The following is a 16917-nucleotide window of genomic DNA, read 5'->3' on the forward strand; positions in this document are numbered from 1 at the left end:
CTCTCAAATCAATAGACTACACTATGGATGCAAGGAGACTATGCCATCCATGATATAAAAATTATAGTTTTAACCATGGTTTTAGGCTATACAATGTTTGTATACATTTACTTTGTTTACAAACATTGGCGTAAATGTGGAGTTTTCTTTCATGTGAAACTGCAGATTAGATTTTCACATGTAATTCTGCAGTATTCTGCAGTTTCACACGTGAAAAACTTTCACATGTGACAAAGCAATTCCACATGTGAAAGTGACATTTTCACATGTGGAGTTTTCTTACATGTGAACCTGCAAATTAGATTTTCACGTGATTGATTTTCACATGTGAACCTACAATTCCGAATGCGAAAGTGAGATTTTTTTAACATGTGAAACGGCATATCCGATTCTCAGATATGAAAGTCTTAACATGTGAAACTGCAAAAACATGAAAACATATTATTCTCCTCACATGTGAAAAGGTGGTGTTAATATTTAACATTTAATACATATGTTTCACATGTAAAATTTAAGCTCAACGTGAAAACAGCTATTTCACATACTGTCTTAACTCCAAAACATAAGAACGCCTTTGCGCACAGGGGTTCAAATCCTGCAACAAATGAATGCAGAGAGCTGCAACACAACCGGTACAACAAAAAAGGTAATGTGATGAAATGACATGTATCAGTAAAATAACACCAAATATCAGTAAAGGAAAGTGCTAGGACTCCAATGGGGTAAAACATTAAGGATAGGCAAGGGTGATACTGTCCAGAACTCACAGGGGCGCCCAGGCTGTGGCCCAGTTCGTGGGCCAGGGTGAGCTGAACGTGTTGGGGGGGCAGGTACTGGCCGAAGTTCTGCAGCGTGATCAGGCCCGTGTTCAGACTGGCGTTGCTACCATCCCGCATGAGCGTGTGTTGCGAACAAATCCCTCCCCAGTTCCCTGAAATATAAGCAAAAGTAAGGAGAGTAAAGATAAGGTATGAATAGGGTCTAGACTTGATACTATCATTTAGGTGAAAGGGCAATTTCCTTGGCAGAATGTGTACAGTAGACAACATGTTCAGCGCAGTATAAATAAAGCGTGAGAAACCTCAGCTGCACTGGGTTGCTTAACGTCATGAACGTTAATTGTTACTAATGTGCCATTTCTACTGTAATAGCTGTGTTATGGCTGTCCAACCTTCACTATATTGCTTACATTAAACGTGACCTTGACCTTTCTCTTTAACACCACAGGGCCGTATTTATGTTTTATTGAGGTTGTCCTCAGCCCCCTAAATATCAATGAAAGTATGGACAGTATGGACATTTATCATATATGCACAGTCACTTTAACTATGCATTCATGTACATATGTACATACTACCTCAATTGGCCCGACTAACCAGTGCTCTCGTACATTGGCTAACCGGGCTATCTGCATTGTGTCCCGCCACCCACCAACCCCTCTTTACACTACTGCTACTCTCTGTTCATCATATATGCAGTCACTTTAACCATATCTACATGTACGTACTACCTCAATCAGTCTGACTAACCAGTGTCTGCATGTAGCCTCGCTACTTTTATAGCCTCGCTACTGTTTTTCACTGTCTTTTTATTGTTGTTTTATTTATTTACTTACTTATTGTTCACTTAATACCTTTTTGCACTATTGGTTAGAGTCTGTAAGTAAGTATTTCACGTGACAAATAAACTTTGATTTGATTTGACAGTCCAGAAGGCAGGCTAAGTTCTCACTGGGGCAGATAAAAGCCTCACGGCCAGATGGGTCTCTGTAGGTGACTTGCCTTAACTTGTTGGCTTATATAATTCTCCTGCACTGCATGCGATCCCACCGGCTACCAATTACAAACAGCTGGCCTTTTCCCTCACAGAATGCAGTACTGTGACATCTTTCAGCTAGCCCACCACTCATTTCAGAGAGGCCCATTTTGTTACAGTATGTGGATCATAGAAAAGCTTTGGTCATGGAGCTGACATGGGCTATAGGAGTTGGGAGTTTACCTTGGCTTTAAAAAAAATAAAAATGTTTTGTTTATTTTATTTTTTAAATGTAACCTTTATTTAACTGGGCTTGGATTCACAGTAGGCACGAGATATATTTGCAAAGGGGCACAGCCCCTATTGCCACAGGCAAAGGATATTTGCAGCTTAGTGAGCGAAGGACAACACTTATGTCCAATTCTATTGTTCTCCAGGCAATATAACCACCTCTAGTAATACAACTCCCACTACTACTACTACTACTACTCTCAGACCAAATAGGCTGTCCTACAGGTTATACTACACCCCTAATTATATAGTGAAGTCTGGTTACATTCAAGGACCTCTGAGGAATACATATGAATGGGATTTGACTGGTTGAAATAACGTATAGGGTTAGATTTTTACAGACTCCTTTCTTTGCAAATTGAACGAGTAGAAATACAAAATCGATATGGACCTTTTTAGGATATGAAAAAGCATTTTATCTAACAAAACGACACTTCATGTTATCTCTGGGACCCTTTGGATGATATATCAGAGCAAGATTTCAGAATGTAAGTACACATTTCAACTTCTGAGGTGAATTTAGCAAACCTATCGCAGTGAAAAAAGTGTGTTGTTGTTAGGAGCTCTCCTCAAACAATAGCATGGCATTTTTTCGCAGTAATAGCTACTGTAAATTGGACACTGCAGTTATATTAACAAGAATTTAAGCTTTCAGCCGATATAAGACACTTATATGTACCGACATTTGTTGTTTCTCTAAAATCTGCGATCGTGACACAAGGCGCTGCATGATTTACAACTGTCCCGTTGACAGGGAGCCTATCCCTATAAAGCCTTGAGACAATTGAGACATGGATTGTGTATGGGTGCCATTCAGAGTGTGAATGGGCAAGATAAAAGATTTAACTGCCTTTGATGAGGAAAACATTTAATTTAATCCATTTTAGAATAAGGCTGTAACAAAACGATGAAAAAGGGAAGGGGTCTGAATACTTTCCAAATGCACTGTATATATGTATATATATTTTACAATAAAGACATGAAACAATAGACAACTTAACAATTACACAAACATTAATGACATCACACTTGTTCAGACCCATGTTCCCATTGTATCCACACCCAATGTTGTTTCCAATGCTTGTAAGAATAGGATTTAAAGTGCGTTTCAAGTTTGATTTGATTCAGTACTATTCTTTAACTTAGATTTTTGGTTGAAATGGAGACGTGAATACAACATATCAGTTATTAATTTGTAGACAAACTGGAAATAAATCCAGACTCAATGGCACCGATGGAGCTATCCAAGCAGAAGAAACACCTCCTTAAAATGTTGATATTTGCTTGCGTTGACAACCAAACAAAATTCAATATCAATTTTGCAATTCGGGAGATAGCCTACCCTATTAACTTGTCAACATGTTAACAAATTGTATGTTGGATTAACTTCTCCATCTCAACCAAAAATAAAAGTTAAAGAAATAACATAATAGAATTAAGCCAGTGGCTCAGATCTAACTATTCAAGCAGTAGAAACATCTCCTTAAAATGTTTTATCTTTAGTTGCCTTGTCAACCAAACACAATGCCCTCTGTCTCCTGCTCCTGATTCCACATCTCCACTGGTCCTAGACAGTCGTGACAGAATCCCGCACCCAATATGGAGTCAGCAGGAGCAGAAGCGCCATCCATGGCTGAGCAGGTCTCTCAACACGCCAGCCTCCTCCACCGCCTAGGCTCGGCCATGGACCAGGTGTTGGCCCGGTTGGAGAACTGGGAGAGAGGTGCTTCCCCAGCTGGACCAGCTCCGGTCCCTCACCCTGCGCCCCTACACACACCCCCTGAAGCGGTCGCCGGTGGTATCCGGATTACTCCTCCCCGGGAGTTCGATGGGACGGCCGCTGGGTGCAAGGGGTTCTTGCTCCAATTGGAACTATACCTGGCGCATGGGCGGAGCTTCGGAGGAACGCCTGAGCGCTGCGATAGCACAGCTCCTACCCCAGCCTCGGACGCGTCCACCTCCCTTATGAATGGCAAGGAGGGGTCTGGATGCGCCAGGACAGTTGTGATTGTAAATTGTTATTGTCTATTATTATTGCCGGGCTGCGGCCAACCCCAACCACTGTGAAGGAGGTGCAGCGGTTCTTGGGGTTCGCTAATTATTATCGGAGGTTTATCCGGGGTTTTGGCCAGGTGGCGGCTCCCATTACCTCACTGATGAAGGGGGGGCCGGTGCGGCTACGATGGTCAGCAGAGGCGGACAGAGCCTTCCATCGTCTGAAGGTTCTGATTACCAATGCACCTGTCCTGGCGCATCCAGACCCCTCCTTGCCATTCATAAGGGAGGTGGACGCGTCCGAGGCTGGGGTAGGAGCTGTGCTATCGCAGCGCTCGGGCGTTCCTCCGAAGCTCCGCCCATGTGCCTTCTTTTCTAAGGAGCTGAGCCCGGCGGAGCGCAACTATGATGTGGGGGACCGGGAGCTGTTAGCCGTGGTCAGGGCTTTGACGGTGTGGAGACATTGGCTTGAGGGGGCACGTCACCCTTTTCTCATCTGGACCGACCACTGTAACCTGGAGTATATTCGGGCAGCGAGGAGGCTTAATCCCCGTCAGGCAAGGTGGGCCATGTTTTTTACGAGGTTTCACTTTACCCTCTCGTACATTCCAGGTTCCCGGAACCGGAAGGCTGACGCACTGTCGCGTCTCTACGACACCGAGGAGCGGACCATCGATCCTACTCCCATACTTCCCGCCTCCTGTCTGGTGGCACCGGTGGTATGGGAGGTGGATGCGGACATCGAGCGGGCGGGTCGGTCAGAACCCACTCCTCCTCAATGTCCCGTGGGCCTGAAATACGTTCCGCTTGGTGTTCGCGAACGCCTGATCCGATGGTCCCACACTCTACCCTCCTCGGGTCATCCTGGGGTGGAACGGACAGTGCGGGGCTTGAAGGGAAGGTACTGGTGGCCCACCTTGGCTGAGGATGTTCGGCGTTATGTCTCTTCCTGTTCAGTATGCGCTCAGTGCAAGGCTCCTAGGCACCTGCCTCGAGGGAAATTACAGCCCCTCCCCGTTCCACAGCGGCCTTGGTCTCACCTCTCGGTGGATTTCCTCACGGATCTCCCGCCGTCCCAGGGGAATACGGCGATCCTGGTCGTTGTGGACAGGTTCTCTAAGTCCTGCCGTCTGCTCCCTTTGCCCGGTCTTCCTACGGCCCTGCAAACCGCGGAGGCCCTGTTCACCCATGTCTTCCGGCACTATGGGGTGCCCGAGGACATCGTATCTGATCGGGGTCCCCAGTTCACTTCCAGGGTGTGGAGATCGTTATGGAGAGGCTGGGGGTCTCGGTCAGCTTGACCTCGGGGTTCCACCCCGAGAGTAATGGGCAGGTGGAGCGCATTAACCAGGATGTGGGCAGGTTCCTGCGGTCGTATTGCCGGGACCGGCCAGGGGAGTGGGCGCAGTTCGTGCCATGGGCCGAGATGGCCCAGAACTCTCAGCGCCACTCCTCTACCAACCTATCACCCTTCCAGTTGGTATTGGGGTATCAGCCGGTCCTGGTGCCATGGCAACAAAGCCAGACGGAGGCCCCTGCGGTGGAGGCATGGGTGAAGCGCTCTCAGGAGACATGGAATGGTGTCCAGGAGTGCCTAAGGAGGGCTGGTGAACGTCACAAGGAGAGCGCTGACCGCCACCGCAGTGACGCCCCCGTGTATAATCCGGGGGACAGAGTCTGGCTCTCGACCCGGAACCTGCCTCTCCGCCTGCCCTGCCGGAAGCTGGGTCCGCGGTTTGTGGGGCCGTTCAAAGTCCTGAAGAGGATAAACGAGGTGTGTTACAGGTTACAACTCCCTTCATATTACCGTATTAACCCCTCGTTTCATGTGTCTCTCCTCAGGCCGGTGGTAGCTGGTCCACTGCAGGACGATGAGGTGCTGGAGGTCCCCCCGCCCCCCGATGTTGGGGGGGCCCCGGCGTACACAGTCCGAGCCATCCTGGACTCCCGACATCGGGTCGGGGGCCTGCAGTACCTCGTGGACTGGGAGGGGTACGGTCCGGAGGAGAGGTGCTGGGTTCCGGCGGCGGACATTCTAGATCCACCTATGCTACAAGAATTCCGGCGCCTCGCCCTCCGGGCCGTCCCCGAGGTCAGGCGCCGCGCGTCAGGGGAGGGGTACTGTCACAGTATCTAATGAAGGTGGCGCCCCTCCTCGGTCGGGCGGCGCTCGGCGGTCGTCGTCGCCGGCCTATTAGCTGCCACCGATCGTTGTTTCTGTGTCTTTTGGTTTTGTCTGTCTATCTCGCACCTGTTTTGTGTTTGTCATTAGTGGGGGGTTATTTAGTGTGTATTTTCAGTTGGGGTTCTCGTGCGGGATTGTTTATTGTCCACTCAGGACATTGTTATTGTCTATTATTATTGCCGGGCTGCGCCCCGTGCGCTTTTTTTTCCAGTGCGCTTATTTTGGGAAGGTGTTTTTCCCCTGGCAGACTTCGCCACGCGCCTGGTGCCCTACGGCTATTGCGTGTTACTATTATTATTAAAACACAGTTGCTCCGGCCCTCTGTCTCCTGCTCCTGATTCCACATCTCCACTGGTCCTAGACAGTCGTGACACACAATTAATATTACTTTTGTAAGACAGTAAATAGCCTAATGTTAAGGCTATTTTACAAACTAATTAACAGTATTTATTCAACCTTGAAATGAGTAATACATCCATGACCACATTTTGAGGTTACTTTAACAATAAATGTCTTCTTATGTAATCATATAAGTGTGCATGTTCAGGGTTCCAGGTCTGTGGAAATATTCACAATTGCTGTAATAATCTGCAGAGAATCTCAAATGGCAATGATCACTTGCACTGTGTACTTTCATGTAATCTCCACTGCAATCCAGGTAATTTGGTTTTTCTATTAGAGGAAGCACAGGGATAACACATTAAGTTGTTGTATGGTATAGGGACAAGTATAGGGACAAAGTGGAGGAGCATTTCAGTGGGTCAGACCCAGGCGTATGTGGCAGGGGCTTCTAACGGTCATGGATTACAAAAAGAAAGCCAGTCACGTCATGGACAACAACATCGCCCTACAGGATGAGCTAAACACCTTTTTCTCCCACTTCGAGAATAGCGACTCTGAGCTGCCGAGGAGAGCCCCTGAGGACAACAAGGGCAAAGTGCTAATTCAAGCATGTTAACCCTCGCAAGGTTGCCGGCCCAGACAGCATCCCTAGCAGCACCATCCTAGCATGTGCAGACCAGCTAGCTGTTATGTTTCCTGACATTTTCATCTCTCTTTAGCTAAGGCTGTTATCCCCATCTGCTTCAAGATGTCCACTATCATCCCCGTGCCCAAGAAAGGGAAAGTAACTGAACTGAATGACTACCAACTCGTAGCACTCACTTCTGTCATCATGAAGTGCTTCTAAAGTCTAGTCAAAGACCACATCACCTCCTCCCTCCCTGACACACTCGACCCTCTCCAATTCACCTACCACCCTGACAGATCCACGACGACGCAATAGCCATTGCACTGCACACTGCCCACACACTGGACAAAAGGAATGCACATGTGAGGATGCTGTTCATCGACTACAGCTCGGCCTTCAATACCATAGTACCCTCTAAGCTCATCACAAAGCTCACGACCCTGGGACTGAACTCCTCCCTACTGTATGCAACTGGGGCTTGGACTTCCTGACGGGACGCCCCCAGGTGGTGAATGTAGGCAACATTACCTCCTCCACACTGATTCTCAACATGGGGGCCCCACAAGGGTGTGTCCTCAGTCCCCTCCTGTACTCCCTGTATACCCACGACTGCGTGGCCTCACACAGTTCCACTCCATAATCAAGTTCACTGACGACAGTAGTGGGCCTGATTATCAACAACGACAAGACGCCTACAGAGAGGAGGTAGGCACTCATAACATCAATAAAACAAAGCAGCTGATTGTGAACTTCAGGAGGAACCAGGTTAGACACGCCCCCATCCTCATCAACGAGGCCACTATGGAGACAGTCAAAAACTTCAAGTTCCTCGGGGTAGACATTTCCGATGAGCTGAAATGGTTAAACCACATAGACACTATGGTGTAGAAAGCACGGCAGCTACTCTTTAACTTGTGGAGGCTGAAGAAATTCGGCCTGTCCCCGAGGGTAGGATATTATTATTGTTTCATTCATTTCTCAGTTCCCCCCTTGCTGCTCCCACTATGGACATTCTACACCCTGTGCATGAGACCCTGTGCATTGGACTAATAAACAAATCTAATCTAATGTAATCTTGTATTCCCATTTGAACTTTGACACCTAAACAAGAAATCAGACATAGATTTTCCATTAAACATTTGAATCGGGGAACGATGCTTATAGGTGAATCGTCACATCCCTAGTACTAAGGCAAGAACATGATCAGAAGTTCTGTAAATGTATTTGAGCATTGTATCATTGCTGTTTTGCTATACTGTAGAAACGTTTCAACACAGATCCAAAAATTGCTTTATGTGATTTAGAAAAACTACAATGTGAAGTAAATAAATGATGTGAGCGTGTTGTTGTTCTTTACAGTGCACGTTGCCCATTTACGCTCCATTTCACCCCTTCTATTTCTCGATCGTCACTAGATCCAGGTCCTCCCTCTAATGTTGTGTGTTACTGTGTTTGTCCAAGACTGTGAGAGAGTGTGTGCTGGTGTAGATTTGTAAGGGGTGCTTGTGTTTGTCAGTGTATTCATGCTTGGATGTGTGCATGTGTGTGTTTGCCTGTATGTGCATGTTTATGCATGGGTGTTTGTGTGTGTGTGTGTGTGTGTGTGTGTGTGTGTGTGTGTGTGTGTGTGTGTGTGTGTGTGTGTGTGTGTGTGTGTGTGTGTGTGTGTGTGTGTGTGTGTGTGTGTGTGTGTGTGTGTGTGTGTGGTGTGAGTCTATGTGACTAATAATAGGAGGCATTCATCAGGGATCTTTCTAAGGAGGAGAGGAGGACGAGGGGGACACAAACATAAACAGAGCTGATTGCAGTTGGCTTAGCCAAACCACAAGCTAGGCTCATAACAACACTGGTGCCAAATCCATGCCTTAACTAAGTAACTCATCCCTCTGAATAGCCCCTTTGGCTCAATTCAGAGAGTTGGGATGCGTACAGCATTCTTAATGGGCCTGGAGATGTTGAGGTTGGCAGCCCGGCCTGTATGGTGAATTCCCAAAGCGAAGCACGGCTGCGTTGGCTATGCTCACTCAAGTAGGGGCTCCTTTTGATGCTGATCCTTAATTGCCTTTTGATCAGCCTCAAAGCCATGGAAATCTCTAGGACTTGTGTAATTCCTGGAAGTCATGTGATGCTGAATCCCACAGGGATGAACAATCTCGGATTAATGTACATTTTAATAACAGGCCCATCCACAAAGCAGCATGGATAGGATGCTTAAATTAGAGGTAGCACTAACCCACAGATCTAGGATCAGATTACCATATCCCCAGTACTAACCCTACATAATAACCTTGACTAAATAATACATGACTGACTGCATCTTTGTATTGGCAGGCAGGTGAAAGAGGGCAGCCTTATTTTGCAGTTCAAACCTCACTGTTCACTGACTACACTCTTGGAGGTGATCCTTCTAACACACTCAAACCGGTGCGCCTAGCACCTACTACAATACCCTTCATCTACACACAGTGCCCCATAATGACAAAGTGAAAACAGGTTTTAGAATTTTTTGCAAATTTATAAAAAATGTAAAACTGCTGATGGACATACTTTAGAAGGAACAGAAATACCTTATTTACCCAAGTATTCAGACCCTTTGCTATGAAACTCGAAATTGAGCTCAGGTGCATCCTGTTTCTATTGATCATCCTTGAGATGTTTCTACAACTTGATTGAAGTCCACCTGTGGTAAATGCACACACCTGTCTATACAAGGTCCCACAGTTGACAGTCAATGTCAGAGCAAAAAACCAAGCCACGAGGTCAAAGGGATTGTCCGCAGAACTCCAAGACAGGAATGTGTAGAGGCACAGGTCTGGGGAAGGGTACCAAATAATTTCTGCAGCATTGAAGGTCCCCAATAACACAGTGACCTCCATAATTCTTAAATGGAATAAGTTTGGAACCACCAAGACTATTCCTAGAGCTGGCTGCCCGGCCAAACTGAGCAATCAGGGGAGAAAGGCCTTGGTCTGGGAGGTGACCATGAACCCGATGTTCACTCTGACAGAGCTCCAGAGTTCCTCTGTGTAGATGGGATAATCTTTCAGAAGGACAACCATCTCTGCGGCACTCCACCAATCAGGTCTTTGTGGTAGAGTGGCCAGACGGAAGTCACTTCTCAGTAAAAGGCACATGACAGCCTGCTTGGAGTTTGCTAAAGGGCACCTAAAGGACTCTCAGACCATGAGAAACATGCCTGTTGTAGATTAAAGAAGAAGACTCTCTCTCCCCCTCCAGTATTAACCAAAGGAATGTTCATTGTTAACAGAGGTTTGCACCTAAACTCTAACACGTCCTAAAGCGAATACTGGAACAATATTTCTAACATAAGAACGTGGGGAATGGTCAGAATGGATCAAAATAATAATCATGTCATATGGTTGTTATTTTCTGATGTAATTAAAATGGTTCTAAAGGAAATACTGTAACTTGAAAAGTATATGCACCACTTGTATGAAGTCTCCATCCTTAACATTGTATATGAAATATGAAAAAGGATGAACGTGTTTTTGTTAAGATAGGAATGTGATTTTAGGAGCCATAAGAGTGAGGTCAGAGAGTGTGTCAGCCTGAAGGAACCATCCCTGTCTCTCAGAGTGCATAAAAAGATTGGTAAAAAAAATTAACATTAGACCAGAAAAACATGAAGCGGTAGCTACACGGTTGAAATGTTTGGAACTTTGAACCTCAACACGAGATAAAGAAAATAAACTCAGCTCCCAGACCAGAGACACGTGTAGAGCTGCAGCTCATATCCAGAGTGGTTTGAACCCTGAATACCAACACGATTTGGAGAAGAAAACTCCCCTCTCAGACAATCGCTGGTACAGCTGATTAGCTGTTCAAAGTCAAATATCTAGAAAAGCTCATTTAAGTGGGACCATCCTACTACTCTTCTCAAATCACCATATTCTACTACTCCCGTCACCAATGGGAACCGTCGACACGGATGGCTAGTTTATAAGAGGTTATCTTCCAAGGAGCATCTTCAGAGTGAACAACAGTAAAAGAAGGGGGAGGGGTGAACAACCCCTTTTGGACAATCAGAGCCTTACAAGCGTGCCGTGGAAGGACTGGTTCCGATAGAGGACTGGTTCCGATAGAGATAAACGGCGAATGAAGGCATTCACACGTAAATATATTCATGATTTCTTACTCCAAACGGGCGGCAGTTCATGTGCAAAGTATATGATTACTGTGAGAATAGTTTCTAAAACATATCAACGATGGGTCTCTCTCGCTCTCTCCCTCTCTCTCTCTCCATGTCATTGTGTAAAAATCCACCATATTGTGTCAGTTCGTCAGGGACATTTTCCTAATGTATTAAGTGTGTATGTTATCCTGTGTTATCATTTAGTTAGCTAGTAAATAAATAATTAAACTAATTTGTGTAGCACTGAATCATAAGTAAGGCTGGGGTTTTTGAAGATCCAAGGTGGTTACAACTGTTCAGAATTATGATATTTCTTATAGTGAATATTATGTTGAAGATCTGACGTAGTTTCAAAGGTTGAAAATCGATTCAAATGTTACGAATCACTTGTTCACTAAATATTTTTGCTTGTATTACATTCTTTATACCTTCTGAAAATATCGCTCATCTTTTGTGACAACTGATGCATCCTCTCCTTCAATGTCAAACTGCATGTAACTGTGTTAACAGTCATTGATCTACAAGTCATTTTGCACGCCAAACAATCCCAGGCAATGTCAGTAGCCTAGTCAAACGGTGCACTGTGCCCAGCTTCGCGTGCTGACCAATGGCCTGTTCCTGATCTGCGAGGCACCTTGAGCATTCAAATGCTAAAATGGCTTGTGTGATATTGACAACCTATGTAATTTACTAAGTCATTGTTATCTATATGCTGTTGAAAATTGTGTTTTACTGTAATAAAAGTAACTCTCATCTGGCTTTACTTGCTGAACAGAGATTACAATAGATTTGTTATTTTATTATTGAGGTTCACCAACAGCAATATTTGTTTTGCTTTAAACAATCTGTGTATATGGTTATTTTTAGATTTACAGAGTAAAGTTCATAATTTCATAACGAGGACAGCAATGACTTTTGCTAGGCGCACTGCATGGCGAAAGCGATGAAATAGGGTGCAGGCCAGGCAGCAGGCTGTTAGCCAGCCTGCCAGCTTAGTGGAGTCTGCCACTAGCACAGTCAGTGTAGTCAGCTCAGCTATCCCCATTGAGACCGTGTCTGTGCCTCGACCTAGGTTGGGCAAAACTAAACATGGCGCTGTTCGCCTTAGCAATCTCACTAGAATAAAGACCTCCTCCATTCCTGCCATTATAGAAAGAGATTGTGATACCTCACATCTCAAAATAGGGCTACTTAATGTTAGATCCCTCACTTCAAAGGCAGTTATAGTCAATTAACTAATCACTGATCATAATCTTGATGTGATTGGCCTGACTGAAACATGGCTTAAGCCTGATGATTTTACTGTGTTAAATGAGGCCTCACCTCCTGGTTACACTAGTGACCATATCCCCCTTGCATCCCGCAAAGGCAGAGGTGTTGCTAACATTTACGATAGCAAATTTCAATTTACAAAAAATAAATAAATGACGTTTTCGTCTTTTGAGCTTCTAGTCATAAAATCTATGCAGCCTACTCAATCACTTTTTATAGCTACTGTTTACAGGCCTCCTCAGCCATATACAGCGTTCCTCACTGAGTTCCCTGAATTCCTATCGGACATTGTAGTCATAGCAGATAATATTCTAATTTTTGGTGACTTTAATATTCACATGGAAAAGTCCACAGACCCACTCCAAAAGGCTTTCGGAGCCATCATCGACTCAGTGGGTTTTGTCCAGCATGTCTCTAGACCTACTCACTGCCACAGTCATACTCTGGACCTAGTTTTGTCCCGTGGAATAAATGTTGTGGATCTTAATGTTTTTCCCCATAATCCTGGACTATCGGACCACCATTTTATTACGTTTGCAATCACAACAAATAATCTGCTCAGACCCCAACCAAGGATCATCAATGGTCGTGCTATAAATTCTCAGACAACCCAAAGATTCCTTGATGCCCTTTCAGACTCCCTCTGCCTACCCAAGGACATCTGAGGAGAAAAATCTGTTAACCACCTAACTGAGGAACTCAATTTAACTTTGCGCAATACCCTAGATGCAGTTGCACCCCTAAAAACTAAAAACATTTGTCATAAGAAACTAGGTCCCTGGTATACATAAAATACACGAGCTCTGAAGCAAGCTTCCAGAAAATTGGAACGGAAATGGCGCCACACCAAACTGGAAGTGTCCGACTAGCTTGGAAGACAGTACCGTGCAGTATCGAAGAGCCCTCACTGCTGCTCGATCATCCTATTTTTCCAACTTAATTGAGGAAAATAAGAACAATCCAAACTTTATTTTTGATACTGTCGCAAAGCTAACTAAAAAGCAGCATTCCCCAAGAGAGGATGGCTTTCACTTCAGCAGTAATAAATTCATGAACTTCTTTGAGGAAAAGATCATGATCATTAGAAAGCAAATTACGGACTCCTCTTTAAATCTGTGTATTCCTCCAAAGCGCCGTAGTCCTGAGTCTACAGAACTCTGCTAGGACCTAGGATCAAGGGACACACTAAAGTGTTTTAGTACTATATCTCTTGACACAATGATGAAAATAATCATGGCCTCTAAACCTTCAAGCTGCATACTGGACCCTATTCCAACTAAACTACTGAAAGAGCTGCTTCCTGTGCTTGGCCCTCCTATGTTGAACATAATAAACGTCTCTCTATCCACCGGATGTGTACCAAACTCACTAAAAGTGGCAGTAATAAAGCCTCTCTTGAAAAGGCCAAATCTTGACCCAGAAAATATAAAAAACTTTCGGCCTATATCGAATCTTCCATTCCTCTCAAACATTTTAGAAAAGCTGTTGCGCAGCAACTCACTGCCTTCCTGAAGACAAACAATGTATACGAAACGTTTCAGTCTGGTTTTAGACCCCATCATAGCACTGAGACTGCACTTGTGAAGGTGGAAAATTACCTTTTAATGGCATCAGACCGAGGCTCTGCATCTGTCCTCGTGCTCCTAGATCTTAGTGTTGCTTTTGATACCATCGATCACCACATTCTTTTGTAGAGATTGGAAACCCATATTGGTCTACATGGACAAGTTCTGACCTGGTTTAGATCTTATCTGTCGGAAAGATATCAGTTTGTCTCTGTGAATGGTTTGTCCTCTGACAAATCAACTGAAAATGTCGGTGTTCCTCAAGGTTCTGTTTTTGGACCACTATTTTTTTCACTATATATTTTACCTCTTGGGGATATCATTCGAAAACATAATGTTTAATTTCACTGCTATGCAGATGACACACAGCTGTACATTTCAATGAAACATGGTGAAGCCCCAAAATTGCCCTCGCTAGAAGCCTGTTTCAGACATAAGGAAGTGGATGGCTGCAAACTTTCTACTTTTAAACTCGGACAAAACAGAGATGCTTGTTCTAAATCCCAAGAAACAAAGAGATCTTCTGTTGAATCTGACAATTAATCTTGATGGTTGTACAGTCGACTCAAATAAAATTGTGAAGGACCTCGGCGTTACTCTGGACCCTGATCTCTCTTTTGAAGAACATATCAAGACTGTTTCAAGGACAGCTTTTTTCCATCTACGTAACATTGCAAAAATCAGAAACTTTTTGTCCAAAAATGATGCAGAAAAATTAATCCATGCTTTTGTTACTTCTTTGTTGGACTTCTGCAATGCTCTACTTTCCGGCTACCCGGATAAAGCACAAAATAAACTTCAGTTAGTGCTAAATACGGCTGCTAGAATCCTGACTAGAACCCAAAAATGTGATCATATTATTACATTGCAAGCCTCCCTACACTGGCTTCCTTTTAAGGCAAGGGCTGATTTCAAGGTTTTACTGCTAACCTACAAAGCATTACATGGGCTTGCTCCTACCTATCTTTTCGATTTGGTCCTGCCATACATACCTACACGTACCCTACGGTCACAAGATGCAGGCCTCCTAATTGTCCCTAGAATTTCTAAGCAAACAGCTGGAGGCATGGCTTTCTCCTATAGAGCTCCATTTTTATGGAATGGTCTGCCTACCCATGTGAGAGACGCAGACTCGGTCTCAAACTTTGTCTTTATTGAAGACTCATCTCTTCAGTAGGTCCTATGATTGAGTGTAGTCTGGCCCAGGAGTGTGAAGGTGAACGGAAAGGCTCTGGAGCAACGAAGCGCCCTTGCTGTCTCTGCCTGGCTGGTTCCCCTCTCTCCACTGGGATTCTCTGCCTCTAACCCTATTACAGGGGCTGAGTCACTGGCTTACTGGTCTTCTTCCATGCCGTCCCTAGGAGGGGTGCGTCACTTGAGTGGGTTGAGTCACTGACGTGGTCTTCCTGTCCGGGTTGGCGCCCCCCCTCCCCTTGAGTTGTGCCGTGGCAGAGATCTTTGTGGGCTATACTCGGCCTTGTCTCAGGGTAGTAAGTTGGTGTTTGAAGATATCCCTCTGGTGGTGTGGGGGCTGTGCTTTGGCAAAGTGGATGGGGTTATATCCTGCCTGTTTGGCCCTGTCCGGGGGTATCATCGGATGGGGCCACAGTGTCTCCCGACCCCTCCTGTCTCAGCCTCCAGTATTTATGCTGCAGTAGTTTATGTGTCGGTGGGCTAGGGTCAGTCTGTTATATCTGGAGTATTTTGCCTGTCTTATCCGGTGTCCTATGTGAATTTAAGTATGCTCTCTCTAATTCTTTCTTTCTTTCTCTCTCTCGGAGGACCTGAGCCCTAGGACCATGCCTCAGGACTACCTGGCATGATGACTCCTTGCTGTCCCCAGTCCACCTGGCCGTGCTGCTGCTCCAGTTTCAACTTTTCTGCCTGCGGCTATGGAACCCTGACCTGTTCACCGGACGTGCTACCTGTCCCAGACCTGCTGTTTTCAACTCTCTAGAGACAGCAGGAGCGGTAGAGATACTCTCAATGATCGGCTATGAAAAGCCAACTGACATTTACTCCTGAGGTGCTGACTTGTTGCACCCTCGACAACTACTGTGATTATTATTATTTGACCATGCTGGTCATTTATGAACATTTGAACATCTTGGCCATGTTCTGTTATAATCTCCACCCGGCACAGCCAGAAGAGGACTGGCCACCCCTCATAGCCTGGTTCCCCTCTAGGTTTCTTCCTAGGTTTTGGCCTTTCTAGGGAGTTTTTCCTAGCCACCGTGCTTCTACACCTGCATTACTTGCTGTTTGGGGTTTTAGGCTGGGTTTCTGTACAGCACTTTGAGATCTCAGCTGATGTAAGAAGAGCTATATAAATACACTTGATTTGATTTGATTTGAAAGAAGATCACTCTGTAAAAAATGTCCAAATGGTAAAAAAACATTATATTTTTAGATGGGGGGTGAAATCCAAAGTTCTCCTATACAGTTGAAGTCGGGAAGTTTACATACACTTTAGCCAAATACATTTAAACTCAGTTTTTCACAATTCCTGACATTTAATGCTAGTAAAAATTCCCTGTCATAGGTCAGTTAGGATCACCACTTTATTTTAAGAACGTGAAATGTCAGAATAATAGTAGAGAGAATGATTTATTTCAGCTTTTATTTCTTTCATCACATTCCCAGTGGGTCAGAAGTTTACATACACTCAATTAGTATTTGGTAGCATTGTCTTTAAATTGTTTAACTTGGGTCAAACATTATGGGTAGCCTT

The 16917-nt window shown here is 44.9% G+C and overlaps 1 protein-coding gene across 1 annotated transcript in view; it reads right to left on the minus strand.

Annotated features, from left to right (window-relative positions):
* Positions 1-16917, minus strand: part of si:ch1073-396h14.1 (disintegrin and metalloproteinase domain-containing protein 10) — a 63736-nt gene that overhangs the window by 11511 nt on the left and 35308 nt on the right. The window contains exon 9 of the mRNA XM_014148673.2: positions 768-931. Within this exon, the coding sequence (XP_014004148.1) occupies positions 768-931 (164 nt within the window). The remainder of the gene's footprint in view (positions 1-767; positions 932-16917) is intronic.

Source organism: Salmo salar, chromosome ssa16 (genome assembly GCF_905237065.1).
Source record: "Salmo salar chromosome ssa16, Ssal_v3.1, whole genome shotgun sequence".
NCBI lineage: Eukaryota > Metazoa > Chordata > Actinopteri > Salmoniformes > Salmonidae > Salmo > Salmo salar.